Here is a 25,046-nt window from a genome sequence, read left to right on the forward strand (position 1 = left end):
ATATGAATAGGCGGCACGGTGGTGTAGTGGTTAGTGGTTAGTGGTTGGTCGCCTCACAGCAAGAAGGTTCCGGGTTCGAACCCAGCGGCCGGCGAGGGCCTTTCTGTGTGGAGTTTGCATGTTCTCCCCGTGTCTGCGTGGGTTTCCTCCGGGTGCTCCGGTTTCCCCCACAGTCCAAAAACATGCAGTTAGGTTAACGTGGGGCAGCCTTGGGCTGAAGTGCCCTTGAGCAAGGTACCTGACCCCTGACTGCTCCCCGGGTGCTGTGTGTGGCTGCCCACTGCTCTGGGTGTGTGCACTGCTTCAGATGGGTTAAATGCAGAGGATGAATTTCACTGTGCTTGAAGTGTGCATGTGACAAATAAAGGTTTCTTCTTCTATATGCTTCATAAATACATTCAGTCGGTAAACAGGAAGTCAACGTGCGACAGACCTGAAAACGGTATACACGGTATAGAACCCCAACCTGAAGCTTGGTACCAAATATCAAACAGTCGTGATTTGTAGCTGCCGAGAAAAAGGTTCCAAAAATTTTATAAATCCATGCTACATGTTTCATAAATACATTCAGTCGGTAAACAGGAAGTCGATGTGCAACAGACCTCAAAACGGTATGCATGGTATAGAACCCCAAGCTGAAGTTTGGTACCAAGTGGCTATGATTTGTGGTTGCTGAGAAAAAGGGTGTGTTTCGGACGGACGGAGATATGGACGGACAGAGAGAAACCAGTATACCCCCCCCTCCTTCGGAACCGGGGTATAAAAATAAATAAAAATGGCAATGAAAACAGAATATTGAGGCAGAATTGCAGTGTAGACATGCCTTCAAAACGTTACCTGGTTTTTTGGACAGTCCCTTTTTCCTGCAGTAGTATCCAGCAGCTCCCCCCTGCCTTCAGTGTGTTTTATCCCTGCTAGACCAGGAGGACTGCTCTTATCCACTCTTTCACTGACCACCCTCTTCCCCTGCAGCAACAGAACATATCTCAGAGTACATAAACAGCAGCTTATTCAAGATTCATGCACACATTTTTACTTTTGCAATATTACTGCCATGATTTCCCATAAAACTTCACTATGCATCATCAGAGCTTGCTTCCCTCACAAATATGGTTTTACGTTCCTATGAAATCCTCTTTTTCCTCCACAATTTTCTCCCTAATTTAGACATAGCCAATCAATTCCCACCCACCAGATAGGTCTCCCCTATCACACATCATCTACCAACCAGGGAGGGTGAAGGCCATCACATGTCGCCACGTGACACCAGCCGACCGCATTTTTTTGAACTGATGCTTATGGGGTGGTGTAACACACTCAGAGGAAAGTGCTATCCGCCCACTTCTGTATGCACGAGCTCACAGATGCCCATGATAGGCTACCATCGCTGTAACTAACAGGAGAGTAAGTACGCCACCCCTCCTTCCCTGAGAGCATGGCCAAATTTGCTCTCTTAGGCTCCCGGCCATGGATGGCTGTGGCATCATTAGGATTCGAACTCACCATCTCGGGAGCAAATCCTGTGAACTTTTAACTTTCAAGTCCACTTACAGTGCCCTGCAAAAGTATTCATACCCCTTGAACTTTTTCACATTTTTCCACCTTACAACCACGAACTTAAAAGTGTTTTATTGAGATTTTATGTGATAGACCAACACAGAGTAGCACATAATTGTGAAGTGAAACGAAAATGATAAATGGTCTTCAAAATTTTAAACAAATAAAAATCTGAAAAATGTGATGTGCATTAGTATTCAGCCCCCTGTACTCTGATACCTCTAAATACAATCCAGTGCAATCAATTGCCTTCAGAAGTCATCGAATTAGTTAATAGAGTCCTACTGTGTGTAATTTACTCTAAACATAAATACACTTGTTCTGTGAAGGCCTCAGTGGTTTGTTAGAGAACACTGAAGAACAAACAGCATCATGAAGACCAAAGAACTCACCAGACAGGTCAGGGATAAAGTTCTGGAGAAGAAGTTTAAAGCAGGGTTGGGTTATAAAAAAAAATATATATATCCCAAGCTCTGAACATCTCAAGAAGCACTGTTCAATCCATCATTCAAAAATGGAAAAAGTATGGCACAACTGCAAACCTACCAAGACATGGCCGTCCACCTAAACTGACAGAGCGAGCAAGGAGAGCACTGGTCAGAGAAGCAGCCAAGAGGCCCATGATCACACTGGAGGAGCTGCAGAAATCCACAGCTCAGGTGGGAGAATCTGTGCACAGGACAGCTACAAATTGTACACTCCACAAATCTGGCCTTTTTGGAAGAGTGGCAAGAAGAAAGCCATTGTTGAAAGACAGGCATAAGAAGCCATGTAGGGGACACAGCAAACATGTGGAAGAAGGTGCTTTGGTCAGATGAGACCAAAGTTGAATTTTTTGGCCTAAATGCAAAGCGCTATGTGTGGCGGAAAACTAACACTGCTCATCACCCTGCACACACCATCCCCACTGTGAAACATGGTGGTGGCAGCATCATGCTATGGGGATGCTTTTCTTCAGCAGGGACAGGGAAGCTGGTCAGAGTTGATGGGAAGATGGATGGAGCTAAATACAGGGCAATCCTGGAAGAAAACCTGTTGGAGGCTGCAAAAGACTTGAGACTGGGAAGGAGATTCACCTTCCAGCGACAATGACCCTAAACATACAGCCAGAGCTACAATGGAATGGTTTAGATCAAAGAATATTCATGTGTTAGAATGGCCCAGTCAAAGTCCAGACCTAAATCCCACTGAGCATCTGTGGCAAGACTTGAAAATTGCTGTTCACAGAAGCTCTCCATCCAATCTGGCTGAGCTTGAGCTATTTTGCAAAGAAGAATGGGCAAAGATTTCAGTGTCTAGATGTGCAAAGCTGGTAGAGACATACCACAAAAGACTTGCAGCTGTAATTGCAGCAAAAGGTGACTCTACAAAGTATTGACGCAGGGGGGCCGAATACTAATGCACACCACATTTTTCAGATTTTTATTTGTTTAAAATTTTGAAGACCATTTATCATTTTCGTTTCACTTCACAATTATGTGCTACTCTGTGTTGGTCTATCACATAAAATCTCAATAAAAAAAACTTTTAAGTTCATGGTTGTAAGGTGGAAAAATGTGAAAAAGTTCAAGGGGTATGAATACTTTTGCAAGGCACTGTATTTGGGGTAATATCCCAGTTGCTGTCAGTCAATACATGCAAATTAACAGGATTGGACATGGTTACGAAAAGAATGTGGAAACAGCCAACAAACATTTTGCATCATGGACAAACCAACATCATCCAGAACAAGGCTCAAGTCGTCAATATTCCTTGTTCACACACATTATACGGACCCAAACCCAAGCTTGCCTTAGTGTTTCCTGGAGCAGTGACTAGAAGCTGCCTCCTTTTACCACGACCAGCACTGAAAATGTTGGACACATCCTCCTGGTTCTGCACCCCTTTAGGAACCGCATCTCCCAAACCCTTCTTGGTTACAACACGCTTCTCCTTAGGTGGGAAAGGGGGGGGGGGGGGGGGGGGGGGGGTATTACAAAAGTAAACGCATCACAGAAAATTAATTGTATTTTTACCAGATTTATTTGTATAGCTGGTTATTAGTAGTGCTAACATAGCTCGCTACAAATTAAAGCTAGTAGAGACCAGTTGATAGCTGATTGTTCACTTTTCTGCCACTTTGCTTACAACATCTATATCTTTGGGTATCTCGCTAAACAAGCTTAAACTCTGAAATAAAGAACATGATCCTGCATAACGTAAACTGCAGTCCAAAGTCTGCTTAATGTGTGTGTGCCTGGGGTCAGCATTAATCAAAAAGGCTAAAAGGTTCACAGTGGGGGATTTGTTGATGGTGATGGTCAGGTCTTCAACCTTCCCCTTGCGGCTTTGCATTGCCATGCCCTCCTGCTCCGCCCGTTTCTTATCCTCCTCCACCTCCTAAAAGGCACAGTACATCAATGCAAACAAAATGCATAACCAGATTAATTTGCATAGAGCTGACGGAGCAAAGATACCTTTCCTTCATCACAACAATAGTTAGCAAGTTGAGATGCATTACCACTTTTACATACTGTACAGTACCAGGCAAAAGTTTGGACACACCTACTCATTCCTTTATTTGGACTATTTTCTACATTGTAGCAGGCTTCTGGGACTCGAGTCTAGGACTCGCGCATTAACTGCATTCGGACTCGTAAATTGGAGACGAGGACTCGGATTTTTCTTTATTTTTGTAACATGCCATCATAATTTGGCGCAAGATATTTATATCTACATTAATTTTTGTACTAATTTCATGCAAGAGAATGCACATTCACCTGTTCATACGTCATGTTCAGAAACAAACTAACGTTAATGGCGTTAAAATGCCTGGAGAGAACGCCCCTAGGATTGTCCGCTTTGCTTATACAGACTTCTCGTGCAGTGGTGGTGGTGGTGGTAGGGGGGGAATGCACTGTTATGTGTTCCATATGTAGAAGAACTATCAAGGAGATGGCGGGGACAACCTCGAACTTCAGTCGCCATTTGACAAGACTCCACCCAGAGAAGTAAGTGACACGCTATGTTCATTGCCCTGTTGATAGCGGGACTTGCTTGCTGACCGATGAACTAGCTAGTGTTAACCCTCTCTCATGTCATTTGCTCTGTTGATAGCTGGGCTTGTGTCAGACTCGACTTGGATTAATAGTGGACTTGACTTGGACTCGACATTTTTTTTTTAAATGACTTGAACACTGGGGACTCGAGACTGGACTCGGACTCAAGGTTTAATGACTCGACTAGAACAATACTGAAGACATCAAAACTATGAAATAACATGGAACATATATGGAATTATGTGGTAAACAAAAAAAGTGTTGAAAAAAATCCATTTCATATTTTAGATTCTTCAGCATAGCCAGCATTTACCTTGAGGCTTTACACACTATTAGCAGCAGCATCTTAACCAGCTTCATGAAATAGTCACCTGGAATGCTTTTTAATTAACAGATGTGCCTCGTCAAAAGTTAATCAGGGCAATTTCTTCCCGCCTTAATGCATTTGAGCTCACACAGTAAATCGTAAATAATAAAAATACAGTAAATAGCCCTATTCCACAACTGTAGGTCATCCATATTTAGTCCTGGACATGACTCTAAACTGCATCCGATGGCAAGGCTCCACCTTAGGAAAGAAGGAGCTGTAGGGAGTGCGGCGTGACCTTTAAAGCTGGGCATACACTGTGCGATTTTTTCAATCGCGGTATTCAGCTGCTGCTCACACTGTACGAGTGAATCACAGGGGTAAACAGCAGCATGCAGCTTACGATTCCTGTTCTCACACTATACGATCCGATGCTCAGGATTTCAAACAGGTTTGATTTTCATCCGATCGATCGGGAGGAGGTCGTGAGGTGTTAATCACTTGTCGTTACCCCATGTATACTACACGATCCGAGACGCACGATTGAGCCAAAACTCGGCCCGATCTCCAAAATAGTCACACGAGTGAAAATCATGTCAAAATCGGGCCAAAAATCGCACAGTGTATGCCCAGCATTAGTTGCCACTACACCTGGAAGTCTGAAACCAGCAGAGAGGGTGGAGGAAACCAACCATGGTTCAACGGCCTTGACAGTGGGGACAACAAAGTGCTGTGGAGCGCTCAGAGCAAGATGAACACCGAGGACATCTTGATCATCTCCAGTTGTCTTGGCTGTGCCGTGCCACTGGACCCAGATGGAACATGGGAAGAGAGCGCGAGGCCAACGACATGTAACTCCCGCTCACTTTATTCAAAGTCCAATGCAAGTCACGACATCAACAAACAAGTCATCCATATTATGTCAAGAGCCGCTGAACTAAGTAAAGAGAAACGACATCCATATCCATCATTACTTGAATACGTGAACTGTCTTAATTAATAAAAATATCGAAAAAACACTGAATTAAAAGGTGTCCAAACTTTTGATTGGTACTGTACAGCCAAGAAACCTCCCATTTCTCTACTGCCACTTTTACATTGGTTTGTTTCATGGTGGCCCTCTCCAACATGACTGAAAGACAGCCCTTTGTTGAGCAGAAACAGATTTTTTTTTCTTTGAGACGTGCAAGATATAGTACCAGTCAGAAGTCTGGACACACTCATGACGATAAATGAGTAAAATGTGTCCAAAGTTTTGCTTTGTACTACATGTGCGAGTCTAATACAAGTGGGAGTCTGATGTGTGTGCATAAGTGAGAGTCTGGTATGCACTAGACAGGCCCGATTTGATTATATAATTTACTGAAAGATGCCATTTTCAAAGAGGTGCCTTAACAACCAATGCCTCAGCACTGACCACAATGAAAGGATAAAACGCTAGACTTGATACATGAATCCGATTTGGTTAAATAAGCGAGAAAATAATACAAAACGCCCTGATAGTCACCTGATAGCGCTTCATAAGGGCCTCATTCTTCTTTCGCAACGCCTCAATCTTCCTATCCAGCTCGGCATCTTTCTGTTCCTTCTTCACCAGCATCATGTCTGTGGGGCTCTGAGGAAAACAGTGTTTACTCATTTTTCCAAAACGTCTCCAGCGTTTTCAATAAACTAGGGTGACGTACCAAAAAAAAAAAAAAAAAAAAACACAGAAAAGCAACAAGCAAAGCAGGATAACAAAATATTTTCAACATTCACATCCATTTGTCGTATTGGCTGCTGTACAAGTATCTCATCTTGTGCCCTGAAGCATGTAACAGGAGACTGTATTCTGGCGAATAAAAGAGTGTTCTTTCAAGAGTTTGTTTTTTTTGAAGATTTGTCCATCAACGTGTGAAGCGTTTGGTCTTACTGAACCCTGTAGCATATTGATTCCCATTGTAAGCCATCAACTACCTCTTTGTGCCGAGGCCCACATACTGGTGAAGTACTGTACAGCTCATTTTATAGACACACACAATGTCGGTTTCCACCACTTTAAATTTCATCAAGGGCACTTACACCATTGTGCTGAGTTTGAATTAAAAAAAAAAAAAGAAAAAAAAAAAAAAGAAGTATTCAGAGCTCAGTACAAGAACAGACTAACAAAACAACACCTTTTAGTTGTAGAAGATGACAAATAACGTGCGAGAACATGACAGCACTTTGTCTTCACCACTAAAGGAGGCCAAGGTTGCAACTCGTTTATTTTTGCATCTTCATCTGACTGATAAAAAACAAACAAAATTGTAGAATTATTTCTATTTTCGGGGCAGCACGGTGGTGTAGTGGTTAGCGCTGTCGCCTCACAGCAAGAAGGTCCTGGGTTCGAGCCCCGTGGCCAGCAAGGGAGTTTGCATGTTCTCCCCGTGTCCGCGTGGGTTTCCTCCGGGTGCTCCGGTTTCCCCCACAGTCCAAAGACATGCAGGTTAGGTTAACTGGTGACTCTAAATTGACCGTAGGTGTGAATGTGAGTGTGAATGGTTGTCTGTGTCTGTCAGCCCTGTGATGACCTGGCGACTTGTCCAGGGTGTACCCCGCCTTTTGCCCGTAGTCAGCTGGGATAGGCTCCAGCTTGCCTGCGACCCTGTAGAACAGCATAAAGCGGCTACAGATAATGAGATGAGATTTCTATTTTCATAATTATCAAGCTATTAAGGTTGAGATATTCATTCATTTTGAATAGTTCCTGTCCCGTACTGCACATGACAATATTATTATTATTATTATTATTATTAATTCCATTGCTCTTCAGTAACCACTTTATCTTGTCACTGGGTGTGAGGAAGGATGACACCATTTCATCTCAGAACACTATGCACACGCATGTGCGCGCACACACCTAATGTAGCCAGTACACCTCCTGGCATGTTTTTGGGAAGTGAAAGGAAACCGGAGAACCTGGAGGACACCCACAGAGGAAGAACATTCATTCAAACTCCACATAAACAGTACTCAAGCTCAGGATCAAGCCAGGAACCCTAGAGTTGTGAGGTGGCAACATTACCCACCGTGTCACCATACCATCCTGCCTCCACCAACACCACCACCATCATGATTAACACCAACAACGACGAGAAGGAGGACCGCTATATCATCCAGTTCCCAGACGAGCTCAAGATCCAACGCAATCCTGACTATCCTTTTTAAAAATAGCTTAAATTACACTGATGTTGAATAAAAACTAAAAATGTAAGCTTTCAGCCAGCGTTTAAGACCATATCACGTAAAAAGCTAGTCCGAGAACAGCAGCACCAAGGTTAAAATAAGCTAAATGGCATATTTAATAAATGTTTATTAATAATATCATTTCACTCTTAGACATTACAACGAACCATGTTCTCAGAAATCATTTCCTTTTTGTATCCACCGTCACTGTGTTTACAGAACGATATGCGAAATGGCACCGTGTTCCTGATCCCCGCAGGGAGCCTCATTTATGGCTCTCTGTGATGGCAGACTAATGCCGGGTCTTTAAACGACTGCAGAGTTCACTAAAGGGCATGTCTGAGAAGGCTTGGGGAATGAGGTGCTCACACTTGCTGGAGACGACACACTAACCATGTTGCAGAGTCATGAGTTTAGTGACGACATCATCATAAATCGACTTGTGGAGTCAGTTTGCTCAGCGAGCCTGGCTGCAGGGATCCTGCTCTTGGTTAAGGTAAGTCAAAATGCTGTTGAGCAGTTTTTCAGAAAAGGGGGGAGCAGCCTGGAGGGGACAAGGCTGACTCAGGATAGTTACGCAGTGTGAAGCAGCACTGCGAAAAACGCATGCCATCAGATCTGAGAAAGAGGGACAAAACAGAGCCTTCAGCTTACAGTGGATGAGACAATGAGACGATAAAATTCATTCATATGTGAAGCCTCTGGTAGCACTAATGGACATGACACAAAGGTAACTGAATGCAAACACAGGAACAGATAAAATGTCCAGTTGGGGGGGGGGGGGGGGGGGGGGGAACCCACTTTATTGGATATTCTAAATCTATGGTTAATTATCTTTAAAGGGGAACTGAAGTCATTTTTAAACTTGCTTTATTTCTTAATTAACGTGTTATTCAATTACGTTTTCGGTTTTAGTAGCCTTACGGTATATCGTGACTCGTATTGGCAACTAATCGCAATTAAATATTATACTTATCGGCCTATTCGGTTTTTAGCCACGTTGAATTTAGTTCGTTTGGTCCACGGCAGGTGTCGCTTATCCGTGCGATCTTCACGAGACTTGTGCGAGACTTCGAAACGTGACGTGTCCACGCCGCCATCTTAACTGTTTTCCAAACAAAATATTGCACAAAAAGGAGTTTAAATGATGATTCCTGCCTACTTTTTTCAAACTTTCCTGATTGCTATCAAAACAAACAAAACTTCCGGCTTGATTACGTCAGCATTAGAAAGAGGGCGCAGACGTCTTTCGACAACCCCTGTATCCGAAATTGCTCCCTACTCACTATATAGGACACTATACAGTGGGGACGCCATTTTGTAGTGCTGTCCGTGCTGAAAGAAATCAAATAAAGTCTCAAATTTGATTTAATAAAAGGCAGCGGCGAAGAAGAAAGTATTCAGCCTTGATTAAAAAAACCTGAAAGATGCAGATACTTTGTATTTATTACTGTGGGAAATGCGCTCGGTATAATATGGATTTATCACAAAAACACATGCGTGTATTTATTATTTTGAAAACTCACCATGCGCCTGATCTGGCACGTTTTAATTGTGCGACAGTAATGACGTAAAATACCAGTGCGACGGACTAGTGTCCGAAAGCGTCCTTTCATTTTACCAAATGAGCTCACTATATAGTCCTCTATATAGTAATTCGCTATATAGGGAGTAGTGAACGAGTGAGCGATTTCAGACACAGGGCGCGTTGGCAGATGTTGGCTGCTTTGATTTCCGCTTTAAGTTTTACTTCCGTCCTACGACGTCTCGCACAGGTCTGAACGAATCTCGTTTACGGCTGTTGCTTTGACATATGGACTGAGATATTACAGAGCATATTTCAGACACTCATAACTTGCTATAGCAGCGACAAAACAGCTATCAAAAATGCATTCCTATATTTAATAAAATGAGATAAACAGAATTTTGAAAATAAAAATTTGCCTTCAGTTCTCCTTTAAACCAAGGGGTGATTTGTTAAATTTGGTTCAGCCAATCCAGAGGAATTTGTGAAAATGTTTCAAGTATCATCAACTCAACAGAAAATCCGCTGTAAACTTTGTGATGTGTAAACTGAAATTAATGCATAGCACACATTTGTCCTACCGTAAGTTGGCCTAGTGGTAGCGTATCCGCCTCTCGACTGGGAGATCGTGAGTTCTACTCACGGTCGGGTCATACCAAAGACCATCATAAAAAAAAAAAAAAAAAAAAAAAAAAAATGGTACCTACTGCCGTCTGGCAAGGCACGCTGCAATACAGATGCGAGTGGGGAGTCAAACTCTCGCAGTTACCAGAGGACTAGCTCCCCACTGTAACCCTAGCTATGTAACAGGCGAGGAGCCGAGGGCTATGGAAACAGAGATCGACACCACACCCATGCGACTCAAGAAGTTGAGTAGTACTGGAAAGACCAGATCCTGGCGCGAGAGGGACTTTGTTTTACAGTATAATATTTTGGTGACGGATACATTATAAACATATTTACGAGAAAATTATTATAAAAACACGATAAGTGGGTCATTTTTTGATGCGCTCACATTTCAAATCACTCCCTCAAAATGAACTTTTACTACACTGGACTCATTTTGTGGTGACCCGTCCCATTCATTTATGGCATCTGGTCAAATCCAGAGGGGTGCACAGGCGGACTCGAGAAAAAGGTGACGCATGATTAATTAGCCTTGATTTCACATATACACTCACTGGCCACTTTTATAGGAACTTGTTCATGATTGTAAGATTCCTGTTCTTGGCTGCAGCAGTGGAACCCAATGTGGTCTTCTGCTGTTGCATGCTGAGATGCTTTTCTGCTCACCACGGTTGTAAAGAGTGATTATATGAGTTGCTATATCCTTCCTGGCAGCTCGAACCAATCTGGTCATTTTCCTCTGACCTCTCTTATCAACAAGGCATTTGTTTCCACCCACAGAACTGCCACTCACTCAGTGTTTTTTGTTTTTCGCACCATTCTGTGTAAACTCTCGAGACTGTTGTGTGAGAAAACCCCAGGAGATCAGCAGTTTCTGAAATACTCAAACCAGTCCATCTGGCACCAACATCCATACCACGGTGAAAGTCACAGAGATCACAATTTTCCCATTCTGCCGTTTTGACGTGAATAATAACTAAGGCTCTTGATTTGTATCTGCATGATTTTATGCATTGTGCTGTGGTCAAGGGATTGGCTGATTAGATAACGGCATAAAACAGCAGGTGTTCCTAATAAAGTGGCCAGTGAGTGTACAATTTAAAAAAAAAAAAAAAAACACACAACAGCTGTGTGTGTTCTGCGCTCTGTGTGTTTTTATACATTTAACTTTATAAAATCTCAGTCGCATCATATCACTGATCACAAACACAGGGTTGAAGAACACCGCTACATTCCTGAAGAACCTTTGTTCTTAACCACGTGTGTGTGTGTAAACTGCGTATACACGTTTCTAAACATAGAATGTGATTTATGAAGCTATTTCTGTATAAGAGATTGTGTGTAGATCTAGAACCAACCTAGCCTGGCAAGCCAGACTAAATGTGAATAATTAGTCTGGTCTCGGTCATAGACATTTCCGAAGGGGGTGGGAGGAACAACCCGCTGTCTTTCAAACTGTCTCTGTGCGTATAGGCCAACGCTCTGACCAATCAGCGCAACAGTGACTGTGACGTAGCCAGAGCGACAGAAAGCAGTGGGGGAGGCCTTGAAATAAATAATTTTTCAAAATGCGTATTAATTAATAAACAGGTTCTAGATATTAAGAGGTTTGAAGATAATGACCACAAGTTTGGAGTCTGTACCACATACTTAAAATACACTTTTTTTTTTCCAAGTGTTTTTCAAGGGTTTGCTTAAACTGTTTTTGAGAGTTTTTATTTTTATTTAGTGGTGTTTGGTGAAATAATTTCCCTTAAATTTAAAATAACGGGAAAATAAGAAACAATCAAAAAGTAATGTCTCAAAGCTGTTTATTAATTCTTCGTACTGCACAAACTAGCCCCATCCTTTTGGCTACGAGCAGAGCCAGCTGGTAGATCAGACTTTTGCCATAGCCGGTCGGCAAAACAGCGAAAACGTCCTTCTTGAAAAGGAATGAGCGGAGAGCCTCTTCCTGCTCATGTTTCAACAAAAACTCCAAGTCTAATTCTTCTAAAACTGATTCCAAAGCGGAGTCAAACGCGCGCTGTTCACTAGCGGTAGCCATCTTTCCTGTTGTGCTTTATCCAGCGTCGCGCAGCTTTGTCCTGCAAAAGCCCGCCCAAAGAATCCAAACAAAAACCTTGCGTTGTGATTGGCGGGCACGATTTGATGCCCGGGGTGTTTTTGTTGATATGGTACGAGGCTAGACCCACTCGCAGGCAAAAAATATTTTTGGCCGCTAGGCGGGTGGGTCTAGTTTACTAGGCTAGAACCAACCCTGATGATGAATACACACAAACCACTAGTGGCAGAAAAATGTAAAATCACAAGTAAACTGATTATTAGCAGCTTTCATCCCAGTTATTGCTGGGTTTCAGTCACATGACTTTTCTTAGCGGTTTTATCGGAAGTGAAATAGCTGGTGGTCTAAACGGCTGCCGTAGCGCAAACAACTAGCGATAACTTATTAGAGTACGCTAGTAATCTAGAAGCCACTGCTCGCTTTAGATATATTCAGATGATCGCTATGTGCAGTGGAATCGACCCCAACAGTCTGGGAAAGAAGGATTTGTCATACAATCTCGAAAACGACCCTTCAGTCGAGTTCCCCAACATCTCGAACTATCTGGTGTCGCAGACATCCTTCTACACCGCAAAACAGATGAACGCGTGGAAGAGTATAGAGCCTTACAACTGTTTTGTATGTGGCTGGGTAAAGGACCTCGCTATCAAGCCGCTGCTGAATGAATCCTGTATTGTTTTTGCCCGTGTAAGTATTTTTTTAAAGCTTTCGTTTGCGTCTTTACAACGAAGAGCTGCAAGTTGAAGTGCAGACAAAACAATTTGCTTGATTCTCACTTGTGTTGGCTCTTAGCTCTCAGGTAAATCATTCACAAAGATCATCAGAAACCCCTTTAAAGACCTGGATCTTAGTTAAACAAGACGGAGAAGTGAAGTGATCACGGCGCGTTGTAACTGTAGCTGGGTAAGAATTTTGCCATGACCTTCATGCATATGGACTTTATTATTCGTGGTTGTTTTGATCGCGTGCACTTGCAGAAAGACTCGTTGAAAAGACCGCTACGACACCCTGTTAAAGGAAACAAGAAATGCATTGTTTTCAATATGGCGGCCACCGAGTGAGGAGTAAACAAAGAAACCGCTGGGGACTTTAGCGCTTCGTGATGAAAAAAAGTTCTGTAAAATAACGACACATAGCAAGAAAAGTACTTGGAAAACTCTAAGGATGTAGCTGAGAGGGAGACACAAACCTTTCACCAAGTGATCACCACAAACTCGAGCAGGCTTCGACTCTGCTCCCTTCGATTTCAGTGAGAGGCTCAAAAGCCACCTTTCTCGTCGTCTTTTTGTGAAATCCTGTGTTCGTTCTGCCTTTATTAGTTCACGGGGAACCCTGAAGAAACTTTTAATCAGTTTCATCGATCCGAACAACCTAAAACACAAGCGTAAGGCATTTTTCATGCGAGTAATGCACCTTCAGCTTTGTCAACTGAGCTTTGGTAGACCACCAGCTAAAGATCTGAATAACTAACGAGGCGGACGTGACTTCACGTGAAACCCAAGAACACGCACAAACCACTAGTGGCAGAAAAATGTAATTGCAAGTAAACTGCTTATTAGGAGCTTTCATCCCAGTTATTGACAAGTGGATTTGCATAATTGACAGTAATTCAGGGCAGCACGGTGGTGTAGTGGTTAGCACTGTCGCCTCACAGCAAGAAGGTTCTGGGTTCGAGCCCCGTGGCCGGCGAGGGCCTTTCTGTGTGGAATTTGCATGTTCTCCCCGTGTCCGTGTGGGTTTCCTCCACAGTCCAAAGACATGCAGGTTAGGTTAACTGGTGACTCTAAATTGACCGTAGGTGTGAATGTGAGTGTGAATGGTTGTCTGTGTCTATGTGTCAGCCCTGTGATGACCTGGCGACTTGTCCAGGGTGTACCCCGCCTTTCGCCCGTAGTCAGCTGGGAGAGGCTCCGGCTTGCCTGCGACCCTGTAGAACAGGATAAAGCGGCTACAGATAATGAGATGAGATGAGACAGTAATTCATGATTTCAGACTGGTTACACGATGTAAAGTATAATTATATAAAAGGCACATCGAAACATGGACTTGGAGAACTTCTTACTTAAAGGTTATTAACATCGTGCACAATTGAGTCCTTTCTACTCTAAGGGTTTTTTGTTTGCCATTGGCACATTTCAACAAGGAATCAGAGACAGGTCTGGCATTTCCCAACCAACTATGAGCTCAAATAACGACATGTCTTACACACACACACACACACACTTGCTTCCAAATACAGCAGCGGAAAAAAAAAAAAAAAAAAGACAATAATGAGGACTCTTCACATCATTGCATTGCATCGTTTTCCAAATGCAATTGGGGCAGCAGATTGCACACACGAGCCATAACATCACATGTTTAATGTGGAGATGTTTACCATATATGGCAATTTGGGGGCATTTCTTTATGTAAATGAGCGTGGCCTTGCACAAGCAGATGCAATTTCAAAGATGTAGATTTATCAATGTCCGTTGTGTACAACTGTGTACAGAATGTGCATGTCACATGTTCTACAGTGCATACTGGTGGCTCTTGCACGTCGACACGTACGTTTATAAGCGAGACCTCTCATCTTCTGAGATGGCTATAACTGTATCTGCGTCAAAGTAGATTTATTACAAAGAGGAACGTGCCTGCCAATTATCAACTGACAGAGAACAGATACAATACAACAAAGAGCGAGAAGGAAAATGGGAAGATCAGCAAAGGAAAGCTGCTGATGACTCGACATCATGTCAGGCGTGATACAAGTGTAACCCTCCTTCGTCCATGGGACATCCATTTAAAGCAAAACGATGAGTCGGAACATGAATGTTGACCAGTTGACGGACAAACGGTGAGGACCACCTTTGTGGAAAAAAGCAGCAATATCTGACAGTCATTGAAACTCTGATGGGGCTTTTATATTTTCAATCTGTTCAGTTTGAGAACTCAGTTTTAAAAAAAATAATAAATTAAATAAAATCACTGCTACACACAGCAAATCAAAACGCACACAAACTTTGTTCGGATTCCCTGCATTGTCAGTTGTCTTGGCATACTGAACCAGACTGACTGTTTAGTAAGCACTTTACATGGAGCCTGAAAAACAGTGTCAGCAAATCTATAGAAGGAGGACTGTTGAACCAATAAATCCGATCTAAAGACCAATACATGATTAAGACACAGGGTCTTACGTCATATGGAGCAAGACTGGGACATGGAGGTCTTGTAGGCCAATAAACTCGAGCTCCGGTTGTCAGGGTACGCAAACACAACGTGCGTGCGCGCGCACACGGACGGACAGAATGTCTCGCTCACATTGCCCAAATGAGTCACTGGCTGGCGAAAGGAAACAGAGACCATAATAATCTCAGCATGCACTTCCCCACCCCCAGCTTGGACTGAAAATACCCACACATATTAGTCCAGATGATCAGCTGACAGCAGCGTCCATGCCTAAAAACAGAGGCCTCACTCCCAGCAATCATCTACAACCGGACAGCACAGAGGTAAATGAGAGACACGCACGAGGAAAAGGACAGAAGGACAGTAGGCAGATGACAGTTCGAGCTTAGTGACAGACAGACAGTGAGGGAGGCAGGGCAGGCGCGAGCGAGCGAGGAAGGGAAACAGTGCGAGACAGAGGGAGAAACAGAGAAGAGATAGAGAGTTAAAGCCACTCACAGACGGGTCCATGTCAGCGACGAAAGCTGGATTGCTTCCAGACACAAGGCAGCCGAGGAGGCGCAGAGAAGTGAGTGGAGTGTGCAAGCATGCCTTGATTACAAATGAAAAAAACCCTGATCTCCAGCGAAAGCAAAGAGCGCCCCTGTTTGCAAATTTTATAGCAACAGCCCACTTGGTCATGCACACACGCGCGCGCACACACTTTCTGCTTCTCTCACTCTCTCTGTCTGCCACTCCTCCCTCGCCGCCGCCGCCGCGTCCCCCCCCCCCGACCCTTCATCCTGTCTCTCTGCTCCCTTTGTGCTGAACTACAAAAAGAAACAAAGCAATCCATTACTCTTCTGCTTTCACTCTAAAACTTGGACCATACACAGCCTACCGTGATCAAGTCTGAAATACTGAACCTGTATCAGAAGATTTCTTAAACAACTTCAGTAAGACTACACTGATCCACATACAACGTAAGCATTTACTCACAGATTAACAGGCAACCTTTTAAAAAAAATAAAAAATAAAAAATGTTCTAGGTGAAAATAACCTATTAATAAGATAATTTCCACAATTTTACTTTAACAATATTCGAATACTTTTAAATAAGCATTTGCTGTAAGGATGGACTGGTACAAGAAAAGGATCGTCTGATCTGCACAGCTTAGTGGCTCCAACACGCAAAACTCCACACACACAGCAGAACAAGCCCAAGATTGAACTGGAGACCCTGGAGATATATAAAGGGGTAATGCTGAGCCAACATGCCACCCTGTGTACATATTCACTTTTAAACTGCATATCACGGGTAAATTCAGGAGCGAGATCAATGTAATTCTCCTATTTTATATTAAACTTTGGTCAAATATCTGTAACATTCTGCATTCTCTGCAATTTTTTTTTTTTACCTTGCGCAATACCAGAAAAATTCAGTTGAAATCAAGCCATTTGAGGCGAATTGGTCCGCCTCTGAAAAAACTTGGCATTTGGATTTCCCGGGAAACATTGATTTTCATGACGTCATCTGCGGGACGCCTCCCTCTGAATCCTACGTCAGCGCTGGTTTGTTTATGAGAAAACGACCTGGTGGTTTTCTGCAAATTTCTTCAACGTTATCGCGCAATTATTAAAATGGCTAACAGATGTATCGTAGGACGGTGTAGCAACACCAATCTTGATGGGATTAGTACTCATCGTTTTCCAAAAGACCGGACAATGAGAGAGAAATGGGAGCGCTTGGTCTACACAGGCTGTGCACTGAAACCGTGCAAAGCTCTCACAGCCTGCTGGCACTTCCGCAGGTAACGTCACGAATCTGGCTCCAGACTCCCTTGTGATTTTTCCAGACGCGTTTTGTTATTTTATTTTTTTCTGCTGTAGACAGATGGCCTTGTGCAAAATTACCCTTCTAGATGAGTGTGTAAAGGGACATAGTTTCATATAAAACAAAAACACTAAATTGGTCCAGAATATGCCCTTTAAAGTAGTTTGACATTTGGCTGTATTATCATACATTCAACATTGTCCTCAACTGGGTTCTGGAGCGTGCCCTGTCTAAGCGAACCTTCTCACATGGAATTCTGCTCCAGAATCGACGCAGCTCTTGACACCCGGCAGTATACATCAGTAATCTCGACTATGCAGATGACATTGCTGTCCTTGACAGCAGGTTAGATGGTCTTCAAGAAGCGACATCCAACATCTCTGACACTGGTAAAGAAGCTGGCCTAAAGATCAATGCCAAAAAGACCAACTGTATGCTAATGGGCAAATTCCACAACCAATGTCCCTTTCAGCAGGACGAAGTCCTTGACCTCACAGTGGATAACGAACCTCTGGAGCAGGTGAACCATTTCAGATACCTTAGCTCTATTATCTCCAGTGACTGCTCCCTTGACAAGGAAATCAATGTTAGGATCGGCAAAGCATCGGGCACATTCAACTCTCTAAATAACATCTGGAGAAACTGCAGGATTACCCTTAGCACAAAGGTAAAGATCCTTGAGAGTGGTGTGCTCTCGCTGCTGTTGTATGGCTCCCCCATTTGGGCTCTGAAAAACTGGCATGTACATCGCCTTGAAAGCTTCCAGCATTCCTGTTTGCAGAGAATACTTAAAAGTATGTTGGCAAGATCGCATCACCAATAGGGAACTTCGTGCTTGGACTGCCTGTTGTAAGCTTGGTACACTTATACAGGTGAACAGATTGCGCTACTTCGGGCACGTCGCTCGGATGGAGACTGCCCAACTCCCTCCCATGGTCACCGCAGCGTTGGCCACCCACATCTTAGCATTCTGCAAACTATTGCTGTGGACATCAGGCAACTGTTCAGCGACTACTGCGACATCTCCACAGCCATTCGTGCTGCTATGGACAGGAGATCTTGGAGACGCCTCCTAAGTTCATTAAAACTAGATTGCGAGCAGGCAGAGTAAACATGAAGACTTTACCAAGTACAATCATACATTTGGGTGGATCATAAGGAAAATGCTAGAATAGTTACAACCCCGATTCCAAAAACATTGGGACAAAGTACAAATTGTAAATAAAAATGGAATGCAATAATTTACAAATCTCAAAAACTGATATTGTATTCACAATAGAACATAGACAACATATCAAATGTCGAAAGTGAGACATTTTTAAATTTCATGCCAAATATTAGCTCATTTGAAATTTCATGACAGCAACACATCTCAAAAAAGTTGGGACAGGGGCAATAAGAGGCTGGAAAAGTTAAAGGTATAAAAAAGGAACAGCTGGAGGACCAACTTGCAACTCATTAGGTCAATTGGCAATAGGTCATTAACATGACTGGGTATAAAAAGAGCATCTTGGAGTGGCAACGGCTCTCAGAAGTAAAGATGGGAAGAGGATCACCAATCCCCCTAATTCTGCGCCGACAAATAGTGGAGCAATATCAGAAAGGAGTTCGACAGTGTAAAATTGCAAAGAGTTTGAACATATCCTCATCTACAGTGCATAATATCATCAAAAGATTCAGAGAATCTGGAAGAATCTCTGTGCGTAAGGGTCAAGGCCAGAAAACCATACTGGGTGCCCGTGATCTTCGGGCCCTTAGACGGCACTGCAGCACATACAGGCATGCTTCTGTATTGGAAATCACAAAATGGGCTCAGGAATATTTCCAGAGAACATTATCTGTGAACACAATTCACCATGCCATCCGCCGTTGCCAGCTAAAACTCTATAGTTCAAAGAAGAAGCCGTATCTAAACATGATCCAGAAGCGCAGACGTCTTCTCTGGGCCAAGGCTCATTTAAAATGGACTGTGGCAAAGTGGAAAACTGTTCTGTGGTCAGATGAATCAAAATTTGAAGTTCTTTATGGAAATCAGGGACGCCGTGTCACTTGGACTAAAGAGGAGAAGGACGACCCAAGTTATCAGTGCTCAGTTCAGAAGCCTGCATCTCTGATGGTATGGGGTTGCATGAGTGCGTATGGCATGGGCAGCTTACACATCTGGAAAGACACCATCAATGCTGAAAGGTATATCCAGGTTCTAGAGCAACATATGCTCCCATCCAGACGACGTCTCTTTCAGGGAAGGCCTTGCATTTTCCAACATGACAATACCAAACCACATACTGCATCAATTACAGCATCATGGCTGCATAGAAGAAGGGTCCGGGTACTGAACTGGCCAGCCTGCAGTCCAGATCTTTCACCCATAGAAAACATTTGGCGCATCATAAAACGGAAGATACAACAAAAAAGACCTAAGACAGTTGAGCAACTAGAATCCTACATTAGACAAGAACGGGTTAACATTCCTATCCCTAAACTCGAGCAACTTGTCTCCTCAGTCCCCAGACGTTTACAGACTGTTGTAAAGAGAAAAGGGGATGTCTCACAGTGGGAAACATGGCCTTGTCCCAACTTTGAGATGTGGTGTTGTCATGAAATTTAAAAATCACCTAATTTTTCTCTTTAAATTATCCATTTTCTCAGTTTAAACATTTGATACGTCATCTATGTTCTATTCTGAATAAAATATGGAATTTTGAAACTTCCACATCATTGCATTCCGTTTTCATTTACAATTTGTACTTTGTCCCAACTTTTTTGGAATCAGGCTCGTATTTTTAAAACATCTAACGAAGGCTAAGAGATTTTTAAGCCATCATTACCCATTCATTCATCCCCAGTAACTGCCGTATCATTTATGGGTTTTTTTGGGAGATGGGAGGAAACCAGAAAACCCTGAGGAAACCCACAGACATGAGAAGAACATTGAAACAAGACAGACAATATATGGAGCTCAGGGTTAAACCAGGAACCCAAAAAAAAAAAAATTTATGGTGATAAATAAGGTATTTATGAAAAGGCACATCACTAACCTATGAGAATGACTATGAATCCGGAAAAATCTATTTAATAAAACATGCTCCGAGACTGGCAAAAGTTATGGAATCACCTCACTTCAAGGATGTTCACCCAGCTTTTTTACTTGGTAGCAAATAATCAAATCAAGGATATGACAACATTTTTTCTTCAATAACTGGAAACATGGCCTCAAACAAATTATTTTAAATTAATGGCATATTTTTTTCCCCAGATCATGTAAAGCAGTTATGGAATCACTCAGTGTTGAGGAAAAAATTATAGAAATCACCTAATAATATGCATTTCAAAAACAAATACAAGCACAAGTCTAAAAGTTCGAATCAGTCTGCTGTTGGACTCTGCTACCTGAAAGGAAACATGGCCCCAACAACAGAGTTGTCAACTGAAACAATGGAAAAGATTATAATCATGTTATATTATATTCCTTCAAGATGGAAATCCAACAAGATGTTGGTTGATCCCAGTCGGCACACTGCAAAAAATAAAAATCTTAGGAAGTTTGTCTATTTTCAAGTCAAAACATCTAGCCACCCTTATTATAAAGACATAATTGCCCAACAAGCAAAACCTCATTTAGCTAGAAAGGCTAGTTTTTAGACAGTCCATCTTGAAAATCTTGTATAGACAAAATGTCTAGAAAAAGTCTTATTTGGAGCACCTTTGAAAATAAAACAAGTTTTTTTTTTAAACAAGCAAGTACATTTTGGACATTTGTCAAATGCGGTTCATCTTGTTTCAAGAAAAAAAAAAAAACAAAGTATGCTTGTTTTGGGAATAAATGAACTTTACTGAAATCAGGCACCAAACAAAAACAAACAAACAAACAAACAAACAAAAACAGTCAGTGCCCCCAAAATGCATTGTTGCTTTGGCGTTGTGTAAGCACTGTAAGTCAAAATGCGTAGATGTTTGGGTCACCTTTCATATCCTTAGTTTACTGCGACTGTTTTCTCAGTCATTCAGAGTGAGCTCCTTCTAGATGCTGTACAGACTCTAGACCACACATGTGCCTTCAAAAAGGCTATGAGTGAGCGGAGGGCGTTTTAGTGAGGTCTTTTTGGAATGCTGCAAGTTAAGTTGTTTTTTTGTTTGTTTGTTGTGCCTGATCTTGTAAACCCCTCGTACACAAATAGTCAGTGCCCCCAAAATGCACTGTTGCTTTGGCGTTGTGTAAGCACTGCAAGTCAAAATGCGTAGACTTTTTTTTTTATTATTTATTTATTTTTGGTGCCTGAGGTCCTGGGGAAGTGGAATCTTAAGAGATGTTTTAATGTTTGAATGTTGAAATGGGAAAAAAAAATAAACTTGTTGCAATGCTACACGTGTCGTCAACTTGATTCAAGATAGTCTCTGGTCTCATATCTAGAGTATTTTACTAATTACAGGTCACAAAAGGAGAATCTTTTAAGCTAGCAATGCTTAGTTGTAGAATTTAACAATCCTAATATTAGTATATTTATCTTAAATTCAGTTTTTACTGCTAAGACTTTGTCATGAATTTAAGTGAAATACCCTTAAAATGAAATAAATAAAAATGACTTGAATGGCGAAATGTAAGAAGTACGATCTTGTTATAAGAACTATTTTGATTATTTTGAGTTAATCAGATCTCGCATAATAAGTTCCCCAACCTTATTTTGGAATTATTTCACCTAAAACCGGGTTAGATTTTTCATCTTAGTTTAAGAAATCTTACCAAGTCAAATTTGACTAGTTCCATTGGCAGATTTTTTTTCCACCTGATTCAAGCAAATATCTCATTATCTCTAGCCGCTTTATCCTGTTCTACAGGGTCGCAGGCAAGCTGGAGCCTATCCCAGCTGACTACGGGCGAAAGGCGGGGTACACCCTGGACAAGTCACCAGGTCATCACAGGGCTGACACATAGACACAGACAACCATTCACACTCACATTCACACCTACGGTCAATTTAGAGTCACCAGTTAACCTAACCTGCATGTCTTTGGACTGTGGGGGAAACCGGAGCACCCGGAGGAAACCCACGCGGACACGGGGAGAACATGCAAACTCCACACAGAAAGGCCCTCGCCGGCCACGGGGCTCGAACCCGGACCTTCTTGCTGTGAGGCGACTCAAGCAAATATGCTTTTTTTAAATCTTTTATTTCTTATTTTTGAAAGGCCATTTTTTGCAGTGCAGTGTCTAAAATCGGGTGCAGGTATAATCAAAATGGAAAGGTTATAAAAGGAAAATGTGTGGGTAGACCCAGGAATATGTCAAAGCATCAGGATAGAAAGCTCAAAGCAGTATGCCTTGAAAATATAAAATTACAAAACAAAACGAAGGCAAAACAAAATCTTCAGAAACAGAAGTCAAGGCTTGTGATCGACCTGTAAGAAATCAGCTGCAGGAAATGGGATTTACATACAGAAAAGCCAAATGAAAACCAGCTCCTATCCAACACCTAAACAGAAGAAAGCAACGTTACAGAGGGCTAAAGAGAAGCCGTCGTGGAGTGTAGATGATCGGATGAAGGCGACATTTAGTGATGAATCACGAATCTGCATTGGTCGAGGAGATGATGCTGGAAATTGTGTCTGCTGCCATTTTAATGAAACATATCAATATGATGGCCTGAAGAAAACAATCACATTTCCCCACTAATTTATGACATGAAGTTGCAGGTCAGGTAAAGGACCAGGGGAGATCACAATCATTACTTCAACAGTCAAAGCTCGGGTGTACACTGAAAATTTGGACACGTTTCTCATTCCACTGATAGAAAATAGGTTTGGTGGTGATGTAGTAATTCTTCCAGGATGATGTGTGTAGCCAAGACTGCTAACACCTTTCTTCAGGAAAGGGATATCAAGTTAAAGCTAGACGGCCTTTTGATTTCATAAAATCGGTGAAATTTAGTCATTGTGATACATGTTTATTTCTGCAATATCTGAAAAACAGGCCATTCTGTGGCTGGGAAGTTATTTAATTTGAGGGGATTCCCGAGCAAATAACGTGCATGAAATCGCTCGCTTCGCGCAGTCAAGCAGACAGAGGGAGTCCGTGTGCACCTTCTTCTTTTGGGTTTTACAGCAGCTGGCATCCACAGTATTGCATTACTGCCATCTACAGGTTGGGTTTTTTTTTTTTATTGATGCACATCACAATACAACATATAACACCACAAGGACGACACAGCAATGGCACAATAATACATCATTACAATTTACATACATAAGGGAAGAAAAAAAATGAAATACACAATTATCATTTTAGAAGTGTGTGGAACAGGCAAAGTAGTCTGTCTTTTTTTGTGTGTGTTATTTCTGACAACACGGAGGGAGTTGAGGAGCGAGTCTAACTCCAAAATAAACTCTCAAAAGGAAAGCTGTGTTTTTTGCCTTTTTTTAATGAAGGAAAAATTTTGCCTGCAAAATAAAAGAAGTTCACCACATATTACAGTGGTTTGTGTGATTTTCATAAAAAATAAAATACTAAAATCTTTATCACTAAGGGAGTACAGTGTGCGTCATCTACAGGTTTACCTTAACCGTGCACTGACAGTTACATCATTCTGTCGCTAAACGAACAGCTGATCACACCGAGGTGCTCGCTGACCACCGATATTTATTAGTCTGGTCCTGTATTTCCTTTCCTTCGCAACATAACGTGTTTTCTTCTTGCTTTCCATTACTGTAGTCAGTCTTTCAGGTTTCATTTGCGTCGTCCATTTTTCTCTCCTGTTTCAAATTTCTGTCCCACAATGCCTTGCATGAACGGGGAAAGCCCACCATGTAGTATCTTGAATTGGGTCATGGTGAAGCAGGAAAAAATAGTGGAGAATGTAGGACCACGTGGCCCTAAATTCATTAAATTGTTCCATTTATAAAAAACCTAATAAAATTGGAAGTCTGTGATTCAAATTCACTAGCTTTCAGTCCACTAAACAAAAATAATTGGGTGTCAGGGAAAATTCTTTTTATGACCCACACTTGAAAAATCGGAAAGGCAGTCTAGATTTAATGACACAGCCAGCAAACAGTCCAGAACTCAATCCAAGTGGAAATTTATGGTGGAAATTAAATGTAATTAAATTAATAAATAGGTCCATGACAAGGCCCAGTTCCACAAAGCTGACCTGTCAAGTGCTAACTGAGAAAGCCGATGTGAAATATTGCTTTTCATTAGCGAAGTCCACGTCTCAAAGAATCTCATGGAGTGTAGATGATCAGATGAAGGCGACATTCAATGATGAATCACAAATCTGCATTGGTCGAGGAGATGATGCTGGAAATTGTGTCTGCTGCCGTTCTAATGAAACATATCAAAACGATGGCCTGAAGAAAACAATCACATTTCCCCACTAATTTATAATATGAAGTTTGCAGGTCAGGTAAAGGACCAGGGGAGATCACAATCATTATTTCAACAGTCAAGGCTCGGGTGTACACTGAAATTTTGGACAGTTCCCATTCCACTGATAGAAAATACGTTTGGTGGTGATGTAAATTTTCAGGATGACATGCATTTTGTGACGTAGCAAAAACCGTTAAAGCCTTTCTTCAGGAAAGGGATATCAACTCAATGACATGGCCAGCAAACAGTCCAGACCTCAATCCGGCTGGAAATTTAAAAAAAAAAAACCCGGGCCATGACAAGACCCAATTCCACAAAGCTGATCTGTGAATCGCTACTCAAGAAAGACGATACCAGCCTGATGCAGAACATTGTT

At 42.2% G+C, this 25,046-nt stretch overlaps 1 protein-coding gene across 1 annotated transcript in view; it reads right to left on the reverse strand.

The window, feature by feature from the left end:
* Positions 1 to 15,546, reverse strand: part of LOC132893854 (coiled-coil domain-containing protein 9B) — an 83,556-nt gene extending 68,010 nt beyond the window's left edge. The window contains exons 1-5 of the mRNA XM_060933012.1: positions 15,503 to 15,546; positions 6,410 to 6,517; positions 3,832 to 3,936; positions 3,349 to 3,489; positions 838 to 966 (exon numbers count right to left, since the gene is read on the reverse strand). Coding sequence (XP_060788995.1) covers positions 838 to 966; positions 3,349 to 3,489; positions 3,832 to 3,936; positions 6,410 to 6,505 — 471 coding nt within the window. The 5' untranslated portion in view covers positions 6,506 to 6,517; positions 15,503 to 15,546. The remainder of the gene's footprint in view (positions 1 to 837; positions 967 to 3,348; positions 3,490 to 3,831; positions 3,937 to 6,409; positions 6,518 to 15,502) is intronic.
* Positions 15,547 to 25,046: the final 9,500 nt, after the last annotated feature.

The sequence above is a fragment of the Neoarius graeffei genome, chromosome 11 (assembly GCF_027579695.1).
Source record: "Neoarius graeffei isolate fNeoGra1 chromosome 11, fNeoGra1.pri, whole genome shotgun sequence".
NCBI lineage: Eukaryota > Metazoa > Chordata > Actinopteri > Siluriformes > Ariidae > Neoarius > Neoarius graeffei.